Source organism: Colletotrichum orchidophilum (assembly GCF_001831195.1).
Source record: "Colletotrichum orchidophilum strain IMI 309357 chromosome Unknown Scaffold_3.1, whole genome shotgun sequence".
Lineage (NCBI taxonomy): Eukaryota > Fungi > Ascomycota > Sordariomycetes > Glomerellales > Glomerellaceae > Colletotrichum > Colletotrichum orchidophilum.
The window spans coordinates 303,308-325,592 of NW_019172959.1; the positions used below are offsets into that span (position 1 = coordinate 303,308).

The window sequence follows — 22,285 nt, forward strand, 5'->3', positions numbered from 1 at the left end:
TGTAGGCTCCATCATTCGGCAGCCTGCGCACGTCGAAGGAACTCCCCTGTGGTGGCATGCAGCCAACACATGCGCTCGCTGGAGGGGGCGGCCGTGGCTTGCGATGGCTGACATGTTTCGTTTCGAACACACATGCCAATGATGCCAATGAGTACTGGCGTTGGTCTGTGAGTGGGCGGTCTTGCCCTCCGCTCCAACTTACCGTTCATGCAGTCATCCTTCATCCGCCGACAGACCGATCCATTCCACGACTACGACCAGGCATAAACCTCCAATGCGCCCATAGTGCTTCAACCGCCCGGGCGATGTCGTTGGTCGGGACCGAGGGGGCGCCGACTAGCATCTTATCTTTCAGTGCGGCGTAAGGTAGGCCGTGAGCGAAGCAACCTAACAGATGTACTGCGTCAGCCGCCTTTTCCCAGGCACGAGGCACGAAGCAGCTTACATCGACAACACTCGGTCCAGTTGCCTTTTCCCGCTTACACTCTATGGCGCCTCTGGCGCCGCCGCCGCTGCTGAGCACTGGATGGATGGTTCCTAGGTTTGCTCGCCCAGCGTTCACCCCTCTGTAGCTACTTTTTCTTATTCTTCTCCGCATCGACTGAGATCTGTTCCTGGGTTATCTGCCTGCTGTCATTGGATGAACGACGTGCACCGTTGTTTTGACCTGCTATTGGGTTACATTCTTGGAGGCGAACTGTCGATGGGATGGCGGCTGCCGAGTCATGGGTTCAAACTTCACATGCGGCCGGGTACTTCACTGTCGGTACTTCAGGTCCAGGCCTACCTTCTTAATTCACATGTCGATGCTGAGTAGAGGGACTTTCATCAGGGTGCAAGCTTTCCACGAGTGGCAAAAGAGTGCGTGGAACATTCGTCTCTTGATGGAAGCTTCCGCAACTCGCCCGAGCATAAGCATGCTTTTGACGAACGGCAAGAAACTCTCGTCCCCGGCGGCTTTATTCAGCTACACAGTTCGAGCACTGCAGAAGTAGTTCATGGCATCCTTTCAGTCTTATGCAATGTACACATCCCATCCGAGGACGCTATGCCTGGGTGCCTGGGCAAGGGGCACTGCCGCGGGGAGCGCTCTTCTCGACTCGGGGATCATCTGTTTGTCCCGACCCGAGGCAACACTGACACAGCTGTTTATACCAGTATATCATCCAGAGTTCATTATGTGAGCTGTGTGAGCGTCGGCTCAGGTTGACCATGTTACTGTAATAGAACTTAAGGAGACGACCTGTCAGATGGGACAGGGAGTGCGGCTACCCGTTATGCAGAGGTGGACTGCGGTAGGTCCCCGAGAACCGGGGACCGACATGCGGTCTAAGGTAGCCCGACGTGTGATCATATACAGGGTGCGTTATGACAACACCCTCAACATCTTGTGGTGACAGCCGAGTGATTTAGCTTGCTGCATGCCACTGTACGCAAGCTATAGCTTACGGGCGTGGATTCTTTTAGTGCTTCCTCTCGACAGTCCACGATAAAGAAGTCCTTTCTTCGACGCACATGCTGGCACAATAGCAAATGGAAACCACGAGGGACCGTATGATGAGTAATTTTACCATTAAACTTCAACCATAGACACGGCGCTGGTCTGAGGGCAACTGTTTTTGACATGCCAGATGCAGGACCATTCAAACGCTGGTGACAGATATACTAGCCATACATACTTTCTCAAATAATAATCATACCTCGTAAGCTTTATTGTACTTGAACCCTCGATGTCAGGGTGGGATGTACATTCAAATATCCAACATACTCTTCACCTGCTGCGGCTGCTGTCCCGTCACCGATACGGTGGTGCTCGCGCTGTGACTCCGCTCCCCTGGGCCATGGGCCGTTGATGTGCTGTCCGATGACCTGCCCCGGCCCACGCCAACGCCCCCGACTTGGGCGTCGGTGTACGAAGGCGGCGGCGGGCCGTCTTGCATCAACTCGGCAGTGCGGTCCCGACGAGGTGCGCCGCCGGGGAAGAGGAGTTCAGCTGCGGCGTTCATGGCCCGCTCGGTGCGACGGCGGTCGGATTTCCCGCTGTACGAAGTGAACGTGGAGGGGTCCGCGGCGTCGAAGCCGGGGCGAAGCGAGCCGTGCGTCGAATTGGGCCTTGATCTCCCGTTGAAGCTACCCATTTCAATCTCTCGTTCCGCGGCCGATTCCTGCTGCTCGCGCTCAGTGGCCTGCGCCTCGAGGCCCTCGTTGATCCCGCGGCCCGTGGCGCGCCCGCCGCCGAGCTCGCGGACGTTGCGGGCGATACGATCGCGCATGCTCATCTGCCCGACGAGGTGATCATTGTTCTTTGCGCGGCGCCACCAGGCGGGTTTGGGAACGTATCCCATGTCGCGGTCGATTTCCGTGCCGCGCTCGCGGCGCTGGCGGATGAGTTCTTTATCCTCATTGGGGGAGGTGAAGCCGTACGCGATCTGCGTGTAGAGGATGAGGAGGGCGGGGCCGTACCCTCCCGCGTAGACGGCCGCCAGGGAGGCTTTGGCGTTGAGGACGGAGTAGGCAAAGTTGAAGGAGACGAGGCCTTGGTAGGTGATGAGGCAGGCCGTGAGCGGGAGGATGAGGAGGAAGCGCCAGGGGGTGTAGCGGAAGAGGCCGCCTATTTTGTTGAGGATGCCGCGGTTGCGAGGGTAGTAGTGTAGTATGGAGTGGCGGAGGGAGGCGAGGATGGTGAGGAAGCAGACGACGAGGCAAAAGGTTGCTGTTTTGAAGCGGGCGTCTGTTGCGGAGGGGGCGGCGCGGGCGGCTGTTTGATCGGGGGAGCGTTGTTTTTCGATTTCGCCCCAGTTGCGGGGGATGATGAGGAAGAAGTTCTGGAGGTTGTATGTTAGGTTTTGTTTATGATTGGGTGTCATAGGACATGATGTGAACGGAGGAGAGGGGGGAGGGGGGGACCTACAAGCCATAGCCATAGATAGAACCACAATGGCATCCAGAACTCGAGTTTGCTTCGGCGGTCGCCCTCGCGCAGGGAAAAGGGATCCGGATCGATGGCCTGCCTCTCGCTCCAGCTGCCCCAATGGCGGACGGCTTCCCAGACGAGCGCAATGGTGAACATTTGCATAAGGTACCAGAAGAAGCTGTTGATGATGATGGGCAGGCCAATGACGTAGAAGCGGTCGACGTCAATGTTGGTAAAGAGGCTGACAAAGGCGGCGACGCAGACGAGGATGGCGTAGTACCACTGCCACCTGCGCCCGATGGGGTAGAAGCGCTTGGTGGTGGGGAGGTAGTGTTTGCCGTGGCGCTTGAGGTTGGCGAGGACGAACAAGAGGGCAAAGGCGTAGAGTACGGCGAAGCCGACGCCGACGCCGGCGCGTTTGCCAATGGGGTTTATGGGGTCGTAGCACCATGTCGAGTTGACGAAGGAACCGTTGGGGAAGAGGTAGACGGGGGTGTAGGGCTGTTCCGTGACGAAGCAGTTTGAGCCGTTGGAGATTGTGCCGTTTGTGTAGAGGGTGTAGTTCCAGTACTTGATGACGGTGAGGTTGAAGTGGACGCCGCCGAGGAGGGTGTCGGAGGCGTTTGCGCCTTGGGGGAAGGAGAGGAGGGCGCGGCCTTGGAGGACCATTTTGGATGGGTTCGTCGTCGACGTGATCGTCTACGTGGGTGGTTGATTTTGAGGTTTCGAGACTATCGGATGTCGAGATTGTTTTTTTGGGACCGGGTCGTCCGGAGGATCGCTCGGAGGGGGCGGGGCCTTTGGCCGGGTGTTGTTTCCGTCGTCGCCCGTCGTCCAATGTTTGGTTCGGAGATTATTATACGCTCGTTCGCGATTGATCGGTTGAGTGCGCTCTCGGGGAGAGATTGGCGACGGGGATTAGGTGAGGGAGGACATTGCGTCTCGAGGGAGGGGGAGGTAAGGTGACAAGAGGAAGAGAAAGGACGGAGGAATTGGCGAAAAATGGTGTATTATGACAATAAGGTTGCGAGGAACGCTCGGAAAGGCGGAGATGGGGGAGGGGGATTTTTCCCTTAGGCGCGTTTTTTTGTTCGAGTAGTCAGCGCATGCCGCACTACCTTGGTGACTTTGTGAGTGTGATGAGTGTACTGTGTGGTGAGGTGCCGGCTGGGGACGCTATGCTTACCCGCTACCCGCAGATCATTGATGACAGACTGCTTCTCCACTGCGGTGGTGACTGGGTTGCTGAGTGGTGGTGGTAATGATGGGGGGCACGGGGGGAGAGTTTGGGCGGCGGCGGGAGAGCTGGGAAACCGAGAGGAGCCAGGCGGAATGGCCGGGAGCGGCGGGTTCTTGTTTTTCTTTTGTGTTTTTCTTAACCCTTTTGGGGATCGTCAGAGTGGAGATGCCGAAGCTCCGGAACCTCGGGGTGAAGCAGGGGAGTAAACAGGTCAGTGAGCAATGCAAATGGTTTGATTATGAGGTGTTGGCGAGATCAAGGACTGACTCATTAGAGATTCGACGGACGTGATTCAAACAAGATGCAAGACGCTAACAGTTGCCGTTTGTCGTGCAGCATCCGATATCAGCGACTGTGTTTTCTCGTTATCTTGGTTGCCCGTAGCTTTCAATCCGTGTATCGCTGCCCGGCGTCATCGATGAGATCGGAAGAAAAAAAAAAGGCGGATTTAAACGTGTGGCTGGAAGAAACAAATTGCGGGGCAGAGCGGAACTTTGGGCCCGTGTGGCTTGACCACCAGCCTCACAACTGTGGTCTGTGCTGGGTGTCTTAAGGCTCGTTTCGGCGATAAGATACGTGCCGCTCGACGCACTTCGATACCGACCGAAACAGGACAGCTGGAGCTTGGCCAACTCAATCGCCAATTCCGAGAGCTATCCCCTCCAAGCACCCCCCTCCACGCCCAATCCCACCAGCAAGCATATCACCAACGCAAAACCACCCATTGACTCCACGACCCCAGTCAATGGCTCACGCTCGCCCATCATGACGGCCCGCGAAGAAGAGGACCCCTCCTACATCGACTACGAGGCCTTCCTCGACCCAGACTTCAGCCCCTCCTCCTTCGCAAACACCCTCGTCCTCGCCACCAACAACCCCAACGATGTGCCCCTCGACCTCTCGACGCCCCTCTCCCGCGTGCTCTTCGACACCCAGGAGATTGACTCCCACATTGACGTCCTGACCACCAAGTCGGCGGCCCCCCTCCTGCAGTACACGAAAGAGCAGACCACCTCCAGCAAGCGCATCATCTCGGAGCTCGACGCCCAGATCAAGAACCTAAACGACAGCTACAAACAGCTCGAGAAGGAGGTCATTGACAAGCATGCCGAGGCCGAGGAGGTGCGCCAGGTCGCCACGCGGTTATGGGAGACGCTGAAGCTCGGCCGCTCCGTCGGACGGTGTCTGCAGCTCGGGAGGCAGCTCGAGGTCCAGCACGCCGAGATTGCGGGGTCCGGCGTCAGCGCGGCGGCCGCCGCGGCGGGGAAGAAGGAGGACCACCGCGCGCTGGTGCGGTGCTCGCATACGATCCTTTCATTGCGGGAGGTGCTCGATAAAACGGCGCCCGGGGAGGAGGGCTACGGCCTGGGCAGGGTCGACGCGATTCGCACCCTCCGGGATTCTGTCATTACACCGGTCGAGCGGTCCGTCAAGGAGACGGCGGAGAAGATTATCCGCGACTTTGCGATTCCCAGCTCGGCCACCTTTGCGCAGGGCGAGGAGGTGAAGGCGAGGACGGTATCGGCCATGGTCACGCTCTTCCTGCTCTCCCCGCTGGCCCCGACGACGCAAAAGGCGGAGAGGTGGACGCCGCAGCTGCTCCTGCAGGCTCTGGAGACATACCTGCGCTCGGCGCTGCAGTCGTCCATCGCCTCGCTCTCGCGGTCGCTGGGCCAGCTGCCCTCCCTCGAGCGCACCCTGGCCGAGATCGCGGCGCGGTGCCAGAACATTGTCGCCCTGGAGCTCGTCCTCGAGTCGACCAAGCTGCCGGCGCACCCGCTCGTGTCGTCGGCGCCGCAGAAGCAGACGAATATGCTGCAGCCTCTGCTCGCGTACCTGGAGACGGGGAGCCTGCCGAGTTATTTCTGGCGGACGATGGCTGGGAATTTGGGGACGAGGGTGCAGGAGATTGTGAACCGGGGCGGGGTGTCTGCGCGCACGCTCAGGTCCAACAGGGCGAGTGTTGGGGATGCTGTGAGGGAGTGTGTTGTTCGGGGGTGCCAGATGCCGAGTGCGCTCAAGGGGAAGGGGAGGGGGGAGGGGAACTGGGATAGGGAGGTTGCTGTCATGGTTGGCAGTGTTGTCAACAACCTTGGACGGTAGTATCTGGCTAAGTATATGTTGAATGCAAAGCTATCCATGGGTACAAAAATTCGCGACGAGACATGTTGCGGCGGGAAGCTTTGATTTGATGCTACAATGGGACATTGAAGTACTTCATTTGATGAATGCCGATGGCAGGATTCGATTTTTCAACTTAATGGCATGCTTTGAGCTTTTACAGCAGCGCCAACACGTCGGCGGCGGGCCAGAGCAGGTTCCAGTCGTGTCATACCACTTATTGATGCCCGTCTCTGTGTCTGATCCTATCCCTCATAAGAGCCAAATACGTACTCCGCATTGCATATCCATATACCATACACTTATAGTATATTAATACCCGTCTATAAGTCGGTTGTTTATAAATGATTAAGTATGCAAGAGATTCATAGTATATAAAAGAGAGCGTTATGGCCGTTTCCGGAGAACTAAGCCGTTTTATTATATTAATTCAGAGGTAAGTAATCTAGTTGAGTCTTCTTCCGTCCGCGTAGAAGTCGCGACTCGCGGCCGAAGAACGCAAACGCAAACAGCGATAGAGTCTTCAAGTCAGGCTGTCTTTTCTAGTGCTGTAATTTATGGTGTCAAAATATTGCAAGTTCAAGACAAGCAGAATAAAGTGCGCGATCTAGGCATAGAAATATTGTACATTCCATCATCTGTCGAATGAAGGCGGTTCTCGACGCGGGTGTCGGTGGGAGCGAGACATTGGTATGAGTAACCCTCGTGAATATCCCTCTGCCCCCAAACTTTGCTCGGCCTCTAGCGCCAGACAAGGTCGTACCGCTTGATGAAGGCGACGCTGTCCTGGAGATGAGTCACGAACAGGTCGTGGTGCGGAATCCAGGCATCGAGATCCCGTTTAGGCTTGCTATTCTTTTCGATATAAGGCTCACTTTCAGTGATACCCGAAGCGAAACGGCCATCATGTTCACTGTCCTTCCTACTTTCCGTTCTCGCCCCCAATCTGCCAACAACACCATGCTGCCGCCCTTTTTCAAGGCGTACTTCACATTGTCCTCTTGGTCATTACCAGCTTGGCCTGTGCTCGGCCGAGCTGCACGGGATTCCCCCACGGTCATTGCAGCCGTTGCCGAGGTATTCGATCTCTCTCACACTCCTTCTTAATCATCATCTAGGCAGGCTGCATCCTCGTTCAGGCTTGTGCAAGAAGAAAGAAAAGGGCCATGGCCAAGTGGTTTGGTCGGTAACGCGACGAAATTCGACAGGAGGCCCGGTACGTACCGTTCGATTCTCTGGTGCCGTCGACTTGCAGGGGTCACTGTGAGCAACGCTGTGCGCCGCTGCATTGCCACTCAGTCCGAAAGGGGGGTCAATTGTGAGCGACGGAGTCCGCCGGTGCATTGCCCATTTCGAAGGAGGGGTCATTGTGAGCAACGGAGTGCGCCGCGCCTGCCCCGCGCCCTGATATAAGTCAATCAACCCCTCTCCTCCTCGGTCAGAGCCAAGCTGCTTTTCAACTTACGCAACCAGCCCGCTGTCTACTCTCCGCTCACCAGTGCAGAGGATCTTACCTTGTCGGCTGTTTTCTCATGCTTCACCTGCCATCCATTGGGAGGCTGATCCCGAGTATAATGCATCACCATCGTTCAGTACCCTAAGGTAGGCCTATTGAGATCCCATTACCATAACGGGAGGTTACTAAATGTTTTTTACCTCACAGACACCTACCCTCGCTTATGCCAAATCAAAAAACTCGCGACGTCGACCACCACATCAAGCTGTCTAAAGCTTTCCCACGGCTTCGTATGGCGAATCTCACTGCCAAAATGTCCACCGACAACCGATCTCGACGCCGACAGCCGGAGATAATATTTACCAGATGGTGACTCTTGGGGGCACCTGTCCTTGCAATCATCCGCTTCAGAATTGGCGAACCGCCTCTTTGTCCAAGAGGCGGCCATGATGGTTGCGACCCAGCGATGCCTCGAGTCAGGCAGAATTGAGGCGCTCTTACCCCTCACGAGGCGTCCACGACACCGAAAAAGGCGTACAGGATGCCTGACTCCGCCTCTTGGCAGAATGGACGACGCGTGGCAACTGACTCTCGCCGTGTTTTTTGATTGGCACACGTCGGCTGCCACCCTCTGCAGCAGCGCCCTGTTTCGACACCGAAAATGGGCATATCCTCGTGCTGCAGCCTAGCCGAGACGGCGAGCCACCAAATCAGCAACGCTGTTCACCCTCCAGGATGCAAAGGATCGACCAAACCTGGAGTCCTCGGAATCGTTCCATACTAAAGCATGGCGTTCAACATTCCATCTCGAGTCTCAGGGGTGTGGCCCTATAGGCCCCGATATCCTCAAGTTGCTACGCGCAGCTCCGTATGCGATATTCACTGCTGTGAAGCTGCTGTGCGATGGTCTTGGAATATGTTTACGAGTAGTTCACGATGTTTGGTTTCAGATCTAGCGCCTAGTCTGTTTGACATCAAGTGATGTCTTTAGACTGGGTAACTAGAATCTAGACTTCAAGATTCCCGGAACAGGCACTGGCCAATCCATCCATTAAGCCGGACCGTCCGGTTGACCCCCGAAGCCGGACGTCTCCTGCTCCGGCCGGAGGCGGCCATCAACCCGGGTCTTGTTCATCAACGGAACCCGGGTCTCGCTCTTTCATTTCTCCCTTTCCCTTGCCTACCTACTTGTTCGTTTCTTATTCTCCATTGTACATGATAGTGTCACCTCACGTCGGTCAGCCCCTTGCGGCTTTGCCAAGCGTCTGGTGACGTGTTGAGCGAACAAGCTCTGCTAGCATCACGAGTGACACTACCTTATGAGCTGGCGATACAATCCGTATTCTTGATACCAGGTCGGAGATGATTCCATATTGCGACATGCTTCACTAACTGACTCACGACGGCTTACCGTCAAGGCCAGCTGCTTTTGCGCCTGGTCTGGTCTGCCGTCAAAATGCCGTTATCCAGGACACTCCGTTGAGGGGTCTGTGACCGCCGACTGGTGGCTTGGTGGGAACTTTACCCCACCACACTTAATCATCCCACCGCTACCCACATCACACAAGAGTGCATAAGCTGCATTAGAGGCCTCAATGACATGCCTGGCTGGACCTGTGGCTAATTGACGCACAAAAGCTTTCACCATCAAGCTACAGACAAGGTCGAACGAGGCATTTTGCAACTCTTCACAGATGCAAGGATGGGATAACGGGTTTTGTCTAGTTCGGAGAGCCTGGTTCGCCAAGCAAAATAATATAAAACAAACGAAGGCATTCACTACATCGATGCTGCACCATTTGCCCACGTCGAAAAACTTATCAGCACCAAATAGCTTGCTTCGCGACACTCTGAGCCAGTTGTGATTCCAATAGGCCATTTCTCAGTCCCTCAAAACCCGCAGCTACTCGCTGTGTCAGCGAGTGCAAAGCCACCGAGTTCGACATTCTGCGCAACATGAATTCCACCGATTCTATTCGCAATGGGTACTTCTCCCCGCGCTCTTTGGGGAAAATATGCCAGCGACGGCGCTTTCCAATGGTCATGAACTGATAGAAGCGCTCCTAGGAGCACCTCGAGCAAATCCTCCCATAAGCACTCCACTGCGGAATCGAACAATGCTGTGTCTCAGCGACGAATCTCCGACTACGAGAAGTCTTCCGGCCATAGCAACATGTATCACATTCACAACCACGACGCCAGTGCGAAAGCAAGCAAGGCCTATCATCAGAAGAGAATGGCTCAGACTTTGACTGACTTCGACGAGCGATTCGGCTCTCCACTATCGAGGCATGCTTGAGCGAAAGAATGGCGGCACCGATTTGGGGGGGCAGAGGAAGGAAAGAGGGGAGGGAATTGATACCAACAGCTCGACCTCGACGATGCGGCATGAGTAATTGTAAATATAAAGATGAAGAAATTTATGTTACGTGAGATAGTTATTTGTTTGATTGATTGGCGCCCATTCCGCCCACAGGCTTAAAGTGCGCGTACATTGGCTAGTAGAAACTGTCTTTCTATGTAAACAGTACAAATGTGAGTAAGTTTGAAGATTAAAGTCCTGTTTTGAACCCTGTAGAAGTATTATGAAATCATCTCGGTGAAATCATTGAGAGATGATGGTGACCGACGGAGTAGGGGGTGACTCCTACGCTTTATACAGAAGGCTGATTGGGATATCATTTCATACTTGCGGGATCAATATGTTAAGTCCTTAATTCGGAGGTGCCCCAGGCACGCATGTGACACATGCGCGAGGCAATTACTTTGAGGCGCTGAAAGGAATTTACTTGGAAGAAGGGAAATCGATCGGCACTGGCCTTTAATTTCTGCCATTACAAAAGTGCCGACGGGTTGAGTGAACGCCCAATCTCTTGCGAAAGCCGCATTTCAAAGTTTCCACACCTTTCCGTGCTAAACATGCCCCTTGGCGACGACGTATCATCTCCCTCGCCGGACATTCCTTTGCGTCAATACATCTTTACCGACGAAGAGCAGAGCACGAAAATTCGGATGCTTCTCTATAGGACATGGGTCGTTGTGCCGTAATGCGGCTGAGCTGGGAGTTTACCTTGAACCAGGTCGCCTTCCACGCAAAAGACCTCGCTCCGTCAATGGATTGCTGACATGCATGGTCACCTGACATTGTTTTTGATACAAGCGGTGCATTGAATTTGACCTCTCTAGTGCGTCGAAAGAGTGACGATGCAACCATTAACCAGAAATATTATTTGAGCAAGGACGGAAAATTTACTCAAGAAGCTACAAATTTGTTCATCACTTTCACTCTATGTCCCCAGCCATATACCTTCCATTCACAGCATTTGAATGCCAAATAAGTTGATGGATTAAAACAAGAGCGGTGGCTTGGATAGCAGAAATAAAAGGTTGGTTATTGGCAACACAATGTATTTGCTGCATGATCAACAAATTTACTATTTAAATATTTGTGCCATTTGGCCAGGTCCACCAGCTCCCAGAAAGAACAGTATGAACACTGAGAGCACTTATTCAACCCGCCTATGGAAACTGGGCTTCGAACACGGATTTCTTGTACACGCGATCGGAGAGAAATAGGAAGGATGCTACTCGACCCAAAGTCCTAATCACGCTGGCCACACAATGCCGCGTCAAGCGTAAAATCCTCGCCTACATTTGGACGAATGTATGTCTAAAGATGACTCAAGGATGAGTAAATTAATTCATCACTTCATGAAATACTTTATTATATGAAGAAGGCATCACATGGCTCGGGCTCCTAAAGCGTATCACCAAGGTGAGCTTCCTAGAGTGTAAATCCTAAAACGATGGCATGCTATTCAATGCTACCGATCCTCGGACTGGGTAGGGTGTGCCGGACCTGGGTTTTGCCTTGACGTTGAGTACTTACTTTTATTCTAGCACGGCGGTTGTAATTAGCGTGGCATGAGCTTGATTCACGGACGACTCTACAAAATCGAGTCATGTCTTGCATTTCGTGTGGATCGGGATAAATCAACACTACGATCCTACTTTGGGGAGGCTCCATAAATCTAGATGGTTACCCCACATAATCTGAGCTCTAGACCTTGAGACTCCAATCGAGACATTCGCAGCTGAATCCCGGCGCCGAAACGTTGTCGCAAGGTTGAGCTTTGCCGGCCGAGGTATGATCCCGTTTAGGGCACCTGAGGTATGAACTTCAACCATTTTCGTCTAACAAACAGCCTTTAGTGGGGCATAGGCTTTCCTCCAAATGAAGTTTGTCCAGTTGGCATTACAACACAATGCCAACGGTTGTTTGCATCTTGGCTATCGCACGACTCTGACAACACGTCCAACATGTACAACGCGAGAATCGAGACAGAAAATATCCATCAATGATATATCAATGGGTAGAGACGAACACCTGAATGCAGATGATCTCCACGTCGGGTAATTACAGTAGGAGGTGCTACGATTCGCCAGTTCGGATACCTCTAAGAGCTGGGGTTCGAGTGGAGGCTAGTGCGACAGCTACCATGGACGATAACGGGGTTAAACCCACCTCTTCCTTGCCTCTTCCTTGCCTGACTAGAACCATCCTGGCCACAGGTTGACAGGCATCGTGAGAGGGATATAAATCCTTTTGGAGCCCGGTTCTTTTCTGCGGTGAACAATGGTATCTCCCAAAGCGAACATCCGGCGACGTTGGAGGCCATAAAGCATCTCATCATGACGCTTCTCTTGTCGCCCGTAGTCATATACGCGCTTCCGGTGCTGGTGGTCTGTTACATCGTCTCATCTTTCCTCGCCCGCCGCCGCATTGTTCTATTTGCCGAGACAAACGGCGCGACCTTCCCCAAGCACTTCTCCTCGAAGCTCCCCCTTGGCATCGACTATGTCTGGCGCGCCCTCAAGGTGGTGCGCAAGGGCGGCGATATCCTCGACGATGTCATTGGCGCAAAGTTTGCGCAAAACGGCGACACATTTAGCAACACGGGCTTCTTCGGCCCGGCTGAAGTGTATACCATTGACCCGGTCAATATCCAGGCTATCCTAGCGACGAAGTTCCGCGACTTCGAGCTCGGCCCGCGCAGAATCGCGCAGTTCAAGCCGCTCGAGGGCAACAACATCTTCACGGCCGACGGCGCCTTCTGGGAGCACTCGAGAGCGCTGTTCCGGCCGCAGTTCTCGCGGGAGAACATCAACGACCTCGAGGGTACAGAACGTGCAGTGCAAGCTTTGTTCCGGGCCCTGCCTCTTGTCGGCAAGCAGGCGGGGGACGGTGCCTTATCCGTTGACATTATGCCCCTGCTCTTCCGCTTCACGCTCGATACGTCGACCGGCTTCCTCTTTGGGGAGAGCGTTGACTCCCAGATGGCCGCTGCGACGGGCAAGACGTCGACGACAAGCGCGGCGACGGCCATGGCGGCCGACCAGGCAGGGAGCGACATGTCCTTCGCCTCGGCGTTCCACGAGGCGCAAATGTACATCATCATGCGTGTGCGGTTGCAGGGGCTGTACTTCCTCGCACCTAGCGGCGTGGGCAAGAAGTCCATAGACTACATCCGCAGGTACGTCGACCATTACGTCCAGCTGGCGCTCAAGCGCGCGAAGCCGTCGGCGGACAAGTTTAGTCTGCTGGACACGCTCGTGGAGCATACGCGGGACCGCGGGGAGCTGCGGGACCAGATTCTCGGGCTGCTGCTCGCAGGGCGGGATACCACGGCGTCGCTGCTCTCGTGGGTGCTGATGATGCTCGCGCGGCACCCGGCCGTGTTGGAGAGGCTTCGGGCCGAGGTGGTGGAGGACTTTGGGGAGTATACCGAGAAGCCCGAGGGAATCGACTTTGCAAGGCTCAAGGCGTCGCGGTATCTTCAGTTTGTGCTGCGCGAGACGTTGCGGTTGTACAATGTCGTGCCGCTCAACAGCCGGATCGCGGCGCGGGATACAGTCTTACCGAGGGGTGGTGGTGCTGACGGTACGTCGCCGGTCGTGGTCTTGAAGGGGCAGACGGTCAACTTTTCGCCGTATCTGCTGCATCGGCGGGCGGATATCTGGGCGGATGCAATGGAATTCAAGCCTGAGCGGTGGGAGGGCGTCCGGTTGGATTGGAATTATATCCCGTTTAGTGGTGGGCCGAGGATCTGCTTGGGACGTAAGTTATCGCATCCCCGATAATATTTGCACATATTGCTGTCGGGATGAAGTTGCTAACATACCTCAGAACAATTCGCCCTCACCGAATCTGCGTATCTCTTGGTGAGACTGCTGCAGAGGTTTAAGAGTATAGAATGGGTTGGGCCACAAGGAAAGCCAAGAAAGGATATCCACTTCACTATGGCCCCCAGAGATGGAGTCAATGTCAGGATCCGGTACGCTGAATCATAGAAGATCGCAAGTTTGTTCTAATGAGAATGATTTATTGATAAACATGACGACGAGATCTAAGATGAGTTGTGCTTGACGTGTATCTCAATTGTCTCATTAGGCTTCCTTTCCAATGGCTGCTGTGGCGGTAGAGGGCACTGCTCGTCTTGGAACCTGTCCACATATGTATCAGCAAACGGGAAACAGGACAGCTACCCGTCCTGGTATAGCTGCAGAATCAGATTTCTGATCTTAGACCTTGGCCGACAAGAAGGTTATTCTGTGGAGACATTCTCTGAGCTTTCGCTGGAGTTTCTCAAGGTTATCAGCCCAGGGGCTGACTTGAAAAGTTTGAGAGCTGGCACCCGTTGGTCTCCGGACTGCCCACCACGTATCTTATAAGAAGGGTATTTTCCTGTTGGCATGGTGCAACATCAGGACACACCACCACACCTCTACCGGTTTCAAAATATCAGAAAAGAACCCAATTTCGTCCGCGGTCAAAGAACCAGCCGATTCGTCAAAGCAGGCTGAAGCACAAAGGCACATTTGCATCATCACCGCATTGAAGTGACATCGGAGTCACGTAATCTACTACGAAACGCAGAATTTTCTCGAATAATTCAGGTCGTCCCATTCGAGATGGCCAACGCCGAGGATTCGACACGCATGTTGTTCTTTGACAAGCACTTCGCCTGTGTCTTTGCTATTGCCCTGCTTGTTGTTCTCAACGCCATCAACATGTTACTTCGCCTCGGGCTTTTCAGAGGGTAGGTACAGAATCTAATTTTTTTGCAGCGATAATGATCTGGGCTGATTGCGTACAAGTTCGGAAGGATGCAAGGCCGCAGCCAACGAACCTCAGTGCAAATGTTGTGGGCACCCTTTGAAGGACGTTGAACAGTCAACGTGCCGAGATGGGGACGGGAACTGTCCCCTCCAGAAACATGTTGTCTGAAATAGCAAGATGAACAAGTAATGTGGCCGATGGCGAGACGCTGTACCATGAATGAGTTTCAATTTTCCTACTGGACGGGAACAGGAGCGGAGCGTTGTCTTTAGAGAGCTGGAACACTTAGCTAGACGCGTCTGAGGTTTTTCGTTTTACGAACATTCGATTTTGCCATTCAAATTCGTGGCTGCCATTACGAATCACGTTGGAAAAATCGAGTCTGAAAGTTTCAAGGGCGTCTCCAATAATCGCCCGATGCTGTGTCGCCATCTATTAATCTCTTGAGTAATACTGTAGTTAGGCGTGCAGCATGGGACTGTACCGCGCAAACTATGCCAGTCCTGTGCCCACGAATAATTTGAAAGCCCCATCATTTTTCCTTAACGGCTCTAATGTCATTGACTTCCAAAGCTGCAGACTTTGCCTCAAACCGTAGGCGAGGAGGTGTGGACGGGATGAGCCTGCTGACGTCCTCCAATTTACGGACAGTGGGATTAGCCATACGAACAACCCAGCAATTATGCCATTCGGGCCACAAGCAAGTATCATACCCGAAGCCTAGAAGGATACTCATCTAGGACAGAAAGGTCAGCCTTCTAAGCAACAGGGTTTTTGCCACAGCGTTGCCCATCTCAGCAGATGCCTCAAAATGAAAAGGGGTTTCCTGCCCTAAAAACTTTTCAATGGCAAGATTCTGGCGACAAAGAATTATAGGGAAGTAAGAATTTTCGTGAATCTGAGGTTACGGCTAAGCAAAAGATAATTATGCATGCCTAATTTTCCGTTTCCGGAGTGCCTCAACACGTAGCACATCATTTCAGTTTCAGTCGCCATACTTGGCCAGATCATAGATGATGAGAGTGACAGCAAGGCTCCTCTGTGAATTATTGGAAAGTCATTTAATCTGACATATGTTCAGAGGTCAGGACTAGGGGCACAGAAAGGAAATCTCCAAAGCTAGCTTTGCGATCGTGGTACTGAATACAATTGGGTTTAGGTACGTTTGGAAGCCGAGTAAACTTGAAAGTTTTGGTATCTTGGCGGATAAGCAACGCAGCAGATCTTCTTCGCAGGCGTCATTCGTTACACATTGATTGATCCTGGTAATGTGTCCTTTCTGTCGCTCATCTCCGCTGGCATACTTCCCTGCCGCGAGGGGAGATGGTCGAAGGCCCCGGACGCGGTCGATTCCTTTCTCTCTCCAGCTGTGCTGAAGCCAATCGCAGGGTTTCCGATGACGAGGCAGAACACAGCAACTACCATGACTCTGAATATGAATGAGAAAGGCCTGCCGAGGAATATGATGGTGGTAGTAAGACTCACGAAGATTCAAGTCCAATGAACAAGGGTTGGTTGCGGAACATGGGGCTGAAGTAACCCTCCTTCAATTCTTCGATACGGTAAGAGCATCGTACCAGAATCAAAATGGTGGAGATGAAGAGAAATGCCAGGAAAATCTTCATGTTTTTGGTCATGCGTTGTCGGGCATTCGACCTCATGCAGGTGACGAGGTAGTCGGCGAAGAGAGCGCAAAAGGCGATCAGACAGACAACCTGGAAGATGAGTCCGGCCAGGGAGAGATTAACACCCCTTTGCACGGCCGCTTTGTTGTTTCCAATACTGGATAAAGCGCCGCCAGTTGCTTGTAGAATGAGGGACACAATATCGCACGGAATAAAGACGTAGTAACATAGTCTCGGGTTGAATCTGGATATCGATCGATCGACGTTGATGATTCTGTTTCGCAAAGGTCAGTCTTGGATAGATTGACTTGTCGGTACACTCGGAAGGATGAACCTACACTTTGGACAGCATGACATAAATGGCAGCACAGAAGAAGACTGGTCCGACAGTGATGCAGACTGAGGTGAAGAGATGTTAGGCCAACTCTTATCATAGGGACCACGTCGGTACTCACTGATCTGCAAAAGGAATCCACCAAAAGAAAACGGGTTGTCATTGAGAATGAGTCTCCCAACATAACCGACGATTTCGAGTAGGCAACCGCCGATCATGCTAGCCATGAATCCCCAGTTCTTGGACCGGAGACCTTGAATTGTATGTATGATCATGGCCAGAGCAAAGAGTCCGATGAACGTTCCGTTGACAGGTACCGATGGGCGATAACGTAGGAGACTGGCCTCAAGCGGGCATACTTCGAGGGTACAGTTGGCTTTCGGGCCGAACGACTTGTAGCCGTTCGGGAGCTGTGTTGCAGACATGATGCCGAAGGGAAAAGATGAGGACACTAAGGATGGAGGACGGATGTGAGATGAGACAGCTTGAAGTTTGGAGAAGACGTTGAGATCTGGGGGCGCAGAAGGTAGGTACTTATGCATAGAGGCATTCCGTGAGCGGTCGAAAAGGGAGTTGCCGCTTGCGTCTGCGATCATCCGGCCAAGCGAACGACGGCCGTAAAAAAGAGAGATGAGACACGTGTACCCTCCAAAACATTCACCCAGAATATCGGATCTAATCAAGAACGTTTGGATAAAGCAAGAAGGTGGAAACGCTGTAGGAGGCGTCTTAGAGCCCTTTCAATCCGTAGGATCTTGCTTGATCTTGCACATTCAGGGCAAGGCACGACATCTTTCATCGTGGAAATCGGTTGACATCCCGCAAGTGGGGTTCGCTGGATCACCGTACTCTGGCCCGGCCGTAAACTATACCCCGTCCGGCCATGAAGCTTCTGACCTCGGGCAAGGGAGGGGGCGGGGAGGCGCCATGCCATGTGTCTCTGCTGATACCAGTCATTCCAGAATAAACGGCCAGGCCGATCGACGTCCCGGGAGTTTGGGACCTATATTAGTCACCTTGCATCAAGCTAGGCTCGCACTCGCAGTTCGCAAAACGACGAATCAGAATGGTCCTTTTGGCACAAGAGACTCAGAGTCGGCCGCAGATCCCATAAGCGAGGGCACCACGATAAGCCTTCAACACGATCGACACAAAGAGTCTCTTTCGTTAATGGCAGCTGTACCCGCGCCAAGAGCCCCGAGAATTCGGATAACACGCTGTAGAACACGTCATATCGGAAGTCATGCGTTGCAGACATTGACTTGATAGACAGCTGTGCGTTTATGGTCTTGATTCTAGAACTCGGACCCATCGTTCGAGTTCTAGAGGTCCTGAACGAGACATGCAGGCCTGGTTCTGTCAGATATTCTTGTTAACAAGGCCAAGTGCGTGAAAGCCATCGTCCAAGTCGGTTCTTCAGGCGGACTGTCACCACCTAGAGCCGAGACACCCAGGATGCCAACATTCCGAACAGGAAAATCTCGGCGTCCTTTGTCGATCGACTCTCAGTGCATTAATATGGATCCAGTCAAATGGAGCGGGCAGGTACATAGAAATCGAAAAAGCGGCAGTCAATCATGTATTTACCAACTGCAAGATGGACTGGCATAGCAAGGATCGACAAGTCACAATTTTGCCTTGCTTTTGCCCTACCCGTACCCTCAAAATTTCATGTTCATTATTCCATTAGGCATGTCCTGTCAGGTTCCAGCCAGGTGGCTTGCCCTTGCGCTCGAAGCAGTCTAAGAGTCCCACTATCGTGGCTTCATAAGGTATTGAGCACCACTTCCTCACTCTCTAATGAACAGTCCAGCTTTCATGAATCTAGCCCCAAGTGAAATATTGTTTAGATCAAAGGATATACTACCTCCAAATGGGAAAGCGGAAAGGTCAAGTCCATTCAATAGTAGCATTGAAACTGCCGGAAACGGTAGGTTCGCCAGAAGGTCACGTCCTTCGACTTTACCCGGGCGATGTGCTAGTAGGTCCAAGAAGCCATAGAAGTGAGCTCCAAAATTTACGATTTTGAATCGATCCAACATGGCTCTTTCTGCCGGATCTTGGTGTACATCTAACCAAAAAGTGTGTTTCTTTGAAGTTTCGTTCAGTTGAATGTGGTCTAATTTTCCAGGCGTGCAATCAAATACCAATCTCTGCCGCTAGGATTTAAAAAAAAAAAAAGTCAGCTTTCCAGGCCGCTACATCTAGGAGCATGGTGACGCGGCTTGAAATATCTTCATGTGCTATTGAGTCCAGTGGATCGATGGGATATCGTCTTTTTCACGTGACGTAGCACGTGATTGTTGGGAAATCATCAAAGGAACCAATTTGAACGCGATGACCGCCACGATTACCGCAGGGCCACCGCCACAAACAACTGCAATCATCTCGACGAGCGCCGGTGTTTGCCTGTTGCCTCGCTGTTCGAAGTTGAATCCATCGGTTTTGATAGGGTATGAACGCCTTTGGAGGGAGATCACGGGCATCAGCGGGATGGTTCTTTGCCGGCCTCGACTCGTCGTTCCCCGATCTCGGATCAGACGAAGGCAACCTAGCAGACCTCCGTTTCTGTAGCACAGATCTGAAGCCTGGTTGCAAAGTCTTTCAAGTACGCAAGTCAGACCCCTCCCGTAGCACGGAGGTGCTTTTGGCACCAGATGTTCTCAATTACGCCGAGCTTGAAGGGGATTTGAAAGACCAAGTACTTGTCTTCAAATTTAAGGGAAAATTTCACGCCGTGGACCATGTGAGTCACTTCTTCAAAGGATGAGACGGCCTGAATGGCCCGAGAAAGATCCGAATCTGACTTTAACATTATCAGAAATGCCCACATTCTTCGTATCCCCTCTCACATGGCACGCCGTTTGACATTGAAGATTTCGGCATCGTGCTGAGCGCAGGGTTGACTTGTCCGAAGCATGGCTGGTCGTTTGATTTATTTTCAGGCATGGCAGATCGAGCGCGATACAAGCTGGGTATTTGGGAAGTTCAGTTGCGCGGCACGGCAGCGACAGGTCCAATATCAATAGGAGAGTCTCTTCCTGAGACAGAGAGCATAGACAAAGAGGTGTGGATAAGAAGGAAGCAGAGGATAGGCTGATTCCAAGAAATAAGTTGTGGGAAATGTACAACGACTCTTTTCTATCATCCTTTTGCCGATTCTTCATTACAACAACTGGGAGTTGTCTTGGTGGGTGAAACACGGACGGAGCGCATGTCAGTAAGGCAGTATCATTGTCTCCTTCTAGACCCCATGTGCCAAAGCGCCAAATCATAAACGTCACATGGCAAAAGTCAACTAGCGGGTATGTGCGACGCAGATGCGGGGGAGGAGACTTTGGCTGAAAAGAAATCGCCATCCTCACATCTCTCTCCTCAGTACTCGTGCCAACCCTTTGAAGGATACTCACATTTCCTGCTACTTACATCTCTGGTTCGATAATTGAGATCAAGGTAAGGAAACAGATACCAGGCGCCTTTTCCAGTAGAGCAAAATGTCGTCGAGCGTCAGAGAGACCAAGCCATCAGTTGGGGACCGAGAAAAGTCAATGAGTGAGCTTTTCAGGCTCGAGGAGCGAACCATTTTAAGTGTGAAGCATCATAGTTCCGCTTGCAACTATCTTTTCTAACACTGTCAGTCACCGGCGGTGGAGGATCTATTGGATTGGAGGTCGCTCGCTCAGTGTTGGAAAGCGGTGGCGATGTCATATGCATCGACCGACAAGATGATCCCCTCAAAGAGCCATGGAGTAAGCCTTTTCCCCCTTTTGATCAAGAGACTCTCTGATTATGACCTCTCTTAGAAATTTGCTGATTGCTTTCGAATCTAGATCGTGTGCTTGACGCATCTAAGAAACATGGGACGCAAGCATGGTACTACAGGTGCGATGTTACGGACGCAGACAACGTCAAATCCGTATTTGAGGAGTATATGAAGAAGACACGGTTCCCCTTCAGAGGCTTAGTTACTTGTGCCGGCAGTGGAAGTAACGCGCCATCCATCGACTTTCCGATCGACATGGCAAGACAAATCATGGATGTTAACGTAATCGGAACGCTCATTTGCGCGCAGGCGGCGGCCCGTGAGATGCAGAAGCAAGGGTCAGCCGGGAGCATTGTTCTCATTGCGAGCATCAGTGCTCACGGGAGCAACAAGGTAAAGTCGACGGCTGGCAAACCACTACACGAAGATTCTGACCGAATCTACAGGGCGTCGACAGCGTGGCCTACAACTCCTCAAAATCGGCAGTCGTCCAGATGGCTCGCTCGCTCGCAGCGGAATGGGGTAGCCGTGCAGATATACCCCTCATTCGGGTGAACTCAATCTCACCCGGGTACATCCGCACACGACTGACGGATAAGCCACTCAGCAATCCTGAAATGGAGAGAGAATGGGTCAATGGCAACATGTTGATGAGACTGAGTGAGGCGCATGAATTTCGAGGTCCCATCACTTTTCTTCTCAGCGATGCGAGCAGTTTCATGACCGGATCTGATGTTATAGTAGATGGGGGCCACACAGCTTGGTAATGGGTCGCAAAAGGCCGTTACAGGACTCGCATCCCATTGTAATTTAGACGAGGATAGCAGTACACGGTAACAACTGTCAACTACGATGCTACAGAGAGTTTTATGAAATGCATTGTGACTTTTCTAAATTGCTACTGGAAGAAGAGGGTGAAGAACTCTCAAAGACTTGAAGATGTATCAACTTGGGGCTATTCAACTCGGGACCTTAAGATGTGTTGTTCTCGACCTGCCGGTTGCAAGAGCCTAATGGAATATTCGTTATCAACCACGGTGTGGCAGCGGAAAGTTTGATATCTCTCAGAATATGTGAACCCAGGGAGATATCTTGGGGGCGGACATTGAAGAAAGGAAGAGATCGACGAATTAGCAAGACGACCAGAATGGCGATCCGGTCTCAGAGACGCGGCTAAGATCCGCGTCGACGTGTCTTCCAGCGTCGATGGTAGCGGCACTGACAATTCCAACCTGCCTTTGCGGAGCTTTCATGGTCTTGAAGGCTGGGAACTTTTGACGAACCTATTTCGGTTTATGGCAGGGGTTTGTCGCGATGTTTGTTTCAGGAGACGTGCGTCTGGAGTTCCGGACCTGCATGTCGGATCCTCCGGGCGTCTAAAAGTGAATGAACAGAGGTACTTTACCTTGAACGAGGAGAAGAGATTGGGAATTGGGGTGGGTAGTAAGCGCTGAGAATGGATTCGGGTATTATCTGCTGTCATGAGCCACCGCAATCAGCAGCCATCACAAAAGGGCACAATGCAATCAATTACCATGATTTGTAGTATTATTGTGTAGGTATGTAGTGCATTTCGGACGACAAACTTCTGCCTGGGTATTCAACAAGAAGGAAAAAGATAGTACGCGAGATAAATCCAACTCTGGGTTCGGTGTATTCAGGGTTGAACCCAGCTCTAGCAAGATGTGGCCTTGTGCTCTCAGTAGGTAATG

At 52.5% G+C, this 22,285-nt stretch overlaps 7 protein-coding genes across 7 annotated transcripts; 5 read left to right on the forward strand and 2 right to left on the reverse strand.

Annotated features, from left to right (window-relative positions):
• Nucleotides 1–1,751: 1,751 nt before the first annotated feature.
• Nucleotides 1,752–3,583, reverse strand: CORC01_00490 (uncharacterized protein; the record flags this gene model as incomplete). Its single annotated transcript, XM_022612147.1, has 2 exons — nucleotides 1,752–2,825; nucleotides 2,912–3,583. 2 exons carry the CDS (start codon nucleotides 3,581–3,583, stop codon nucleotides 1,752–1,754), a joined length of 1,746 nt encoding a protein of 581 aa, XP_022481286.1.
• A 1,336-nt stretch (nucleotides 3,584–4,919) lies between these two features.
• Nucleotides 4,920–6,257, forward strand: CORC01_00491 (uncharacterized protein; the record flags this gene model as incomplete). The annotated part of the gene is made up of 1 exon (XM_022612148.1): nucleotides 4,920–6,257. One exon carries the CDS (start codon nucleotides 4,920–4,922, stop codon nucleotides 6,255–6,257), a length of 1,338 nt encoding a protein of 445 aa, XP_022481287.1.
• Nucleotides 6,258–9,687: 3,430 nt separating this feature from the next.
• CORC01_00492 (uncharacterized protein) lies at nucleotides 9,688–10,030 on the forward strand (the record flags this gene model as incomplete). Its single annotated transcript, XM_022612149.1, has 2 exons — nucleotides 9,688–9,716; nucleotides 9,799–10,030. The coding sequence occupies 2 exons, from the start codon at nucleotides 9,688–9,690 to the stop codon at nucleotides 10,028–10,030; spliced, it is 261 nt and encodes an 86-aa protein (XP_022481288.1).
• A 2,393-nt stretch (nucleotides 10,031–12,423) lies between these two features.
• Nucleotides 12,424–14,082, forward strand: CORC01_00493 (cytochrome P450; the record flags this gene model as incomplete). Its single annotated transcript, XM_022612150.1, has 2 exons — nucleotides 12,424–13,849; nucleotides 13,919–14,082. 2 exons carry the CDS (start codon nucleotides 12,424–12,426, stop codon nucleotides 14,080–14,082), a joined length of 1,590 nt encoding a protein of 529 aa, XP_022481289.1.
• A 2,014-nt stretch (nucleotides 14,083–16,096) lies between these two features.
• CORC01_00494 (parasitic phase-specific protein PSP-1) lies at nucleotides 16,097–17,922 on the reverse strand (the record flags this gene model as incomplete). The annotated part of the gene is made up of 5 exons (XM_022612151.1): nucleotides 16,097–16,280; nucleotides 16,337–16,750; nucleotides 16,815–16,875; nucleotides 16,932–17,485; nucleotides 17,900–17,922. The coding sequence occupies 5 exons, from the start codon at nucleotides 17,920–17,922 to the stop codon at nucleotides 16,097–16,099; spliced, it is 1,236 nt and encodes a 411-aa protein (XP_022481290.1).
• A 1,343-nt stretch (nucleotides 17,923–19,265) lies between these two features.
• CORC01_00495 (Rieske domain-containing protein) lies at nucleotides 19,266–19,910 on the forward strand (the record flags this gene model as incomplete). Its single annotated transcript, XM_022612152.1, has 2 exons — nucleotides 19,266–19,556; nucleotides 19,632–19,910. The coding sequence occupies 2 exons, from the start codon at nucleotides 19,266–19,268 to the stop codon at nucleotides 19,908–19,910; spliced, it is 570 nt and encodes a 189-aa protein (XP_022481291.1).
• A 394-nt stretch (nucleotides 19,911–20,304) lies between these two features.
• Nucleotides 20,305–21,340, forward strand: CORC01_00496 (D-arabinitol 2-dehydrogenase; the record flags this gene model as incomplete). The annotated part of the gene is made up of 4 exons (XM_022612153.1): nucleotides 20,305–20,398; nucleotides 20,449–20,559; nucleotides 20,641–20,966; nucleotides 21,020–21,340. The coding sequence occupies 4 exons, from the start codon at nucleotides 20,305–20,307 to the stop codon at nucleotides 21,338–21,340; spliced, it is 852 nt and encodes a 283-aa protein (XP_022481292.1).
• Nucleotides 21,341–22,285: the final 945 nt, after the last annotated feature.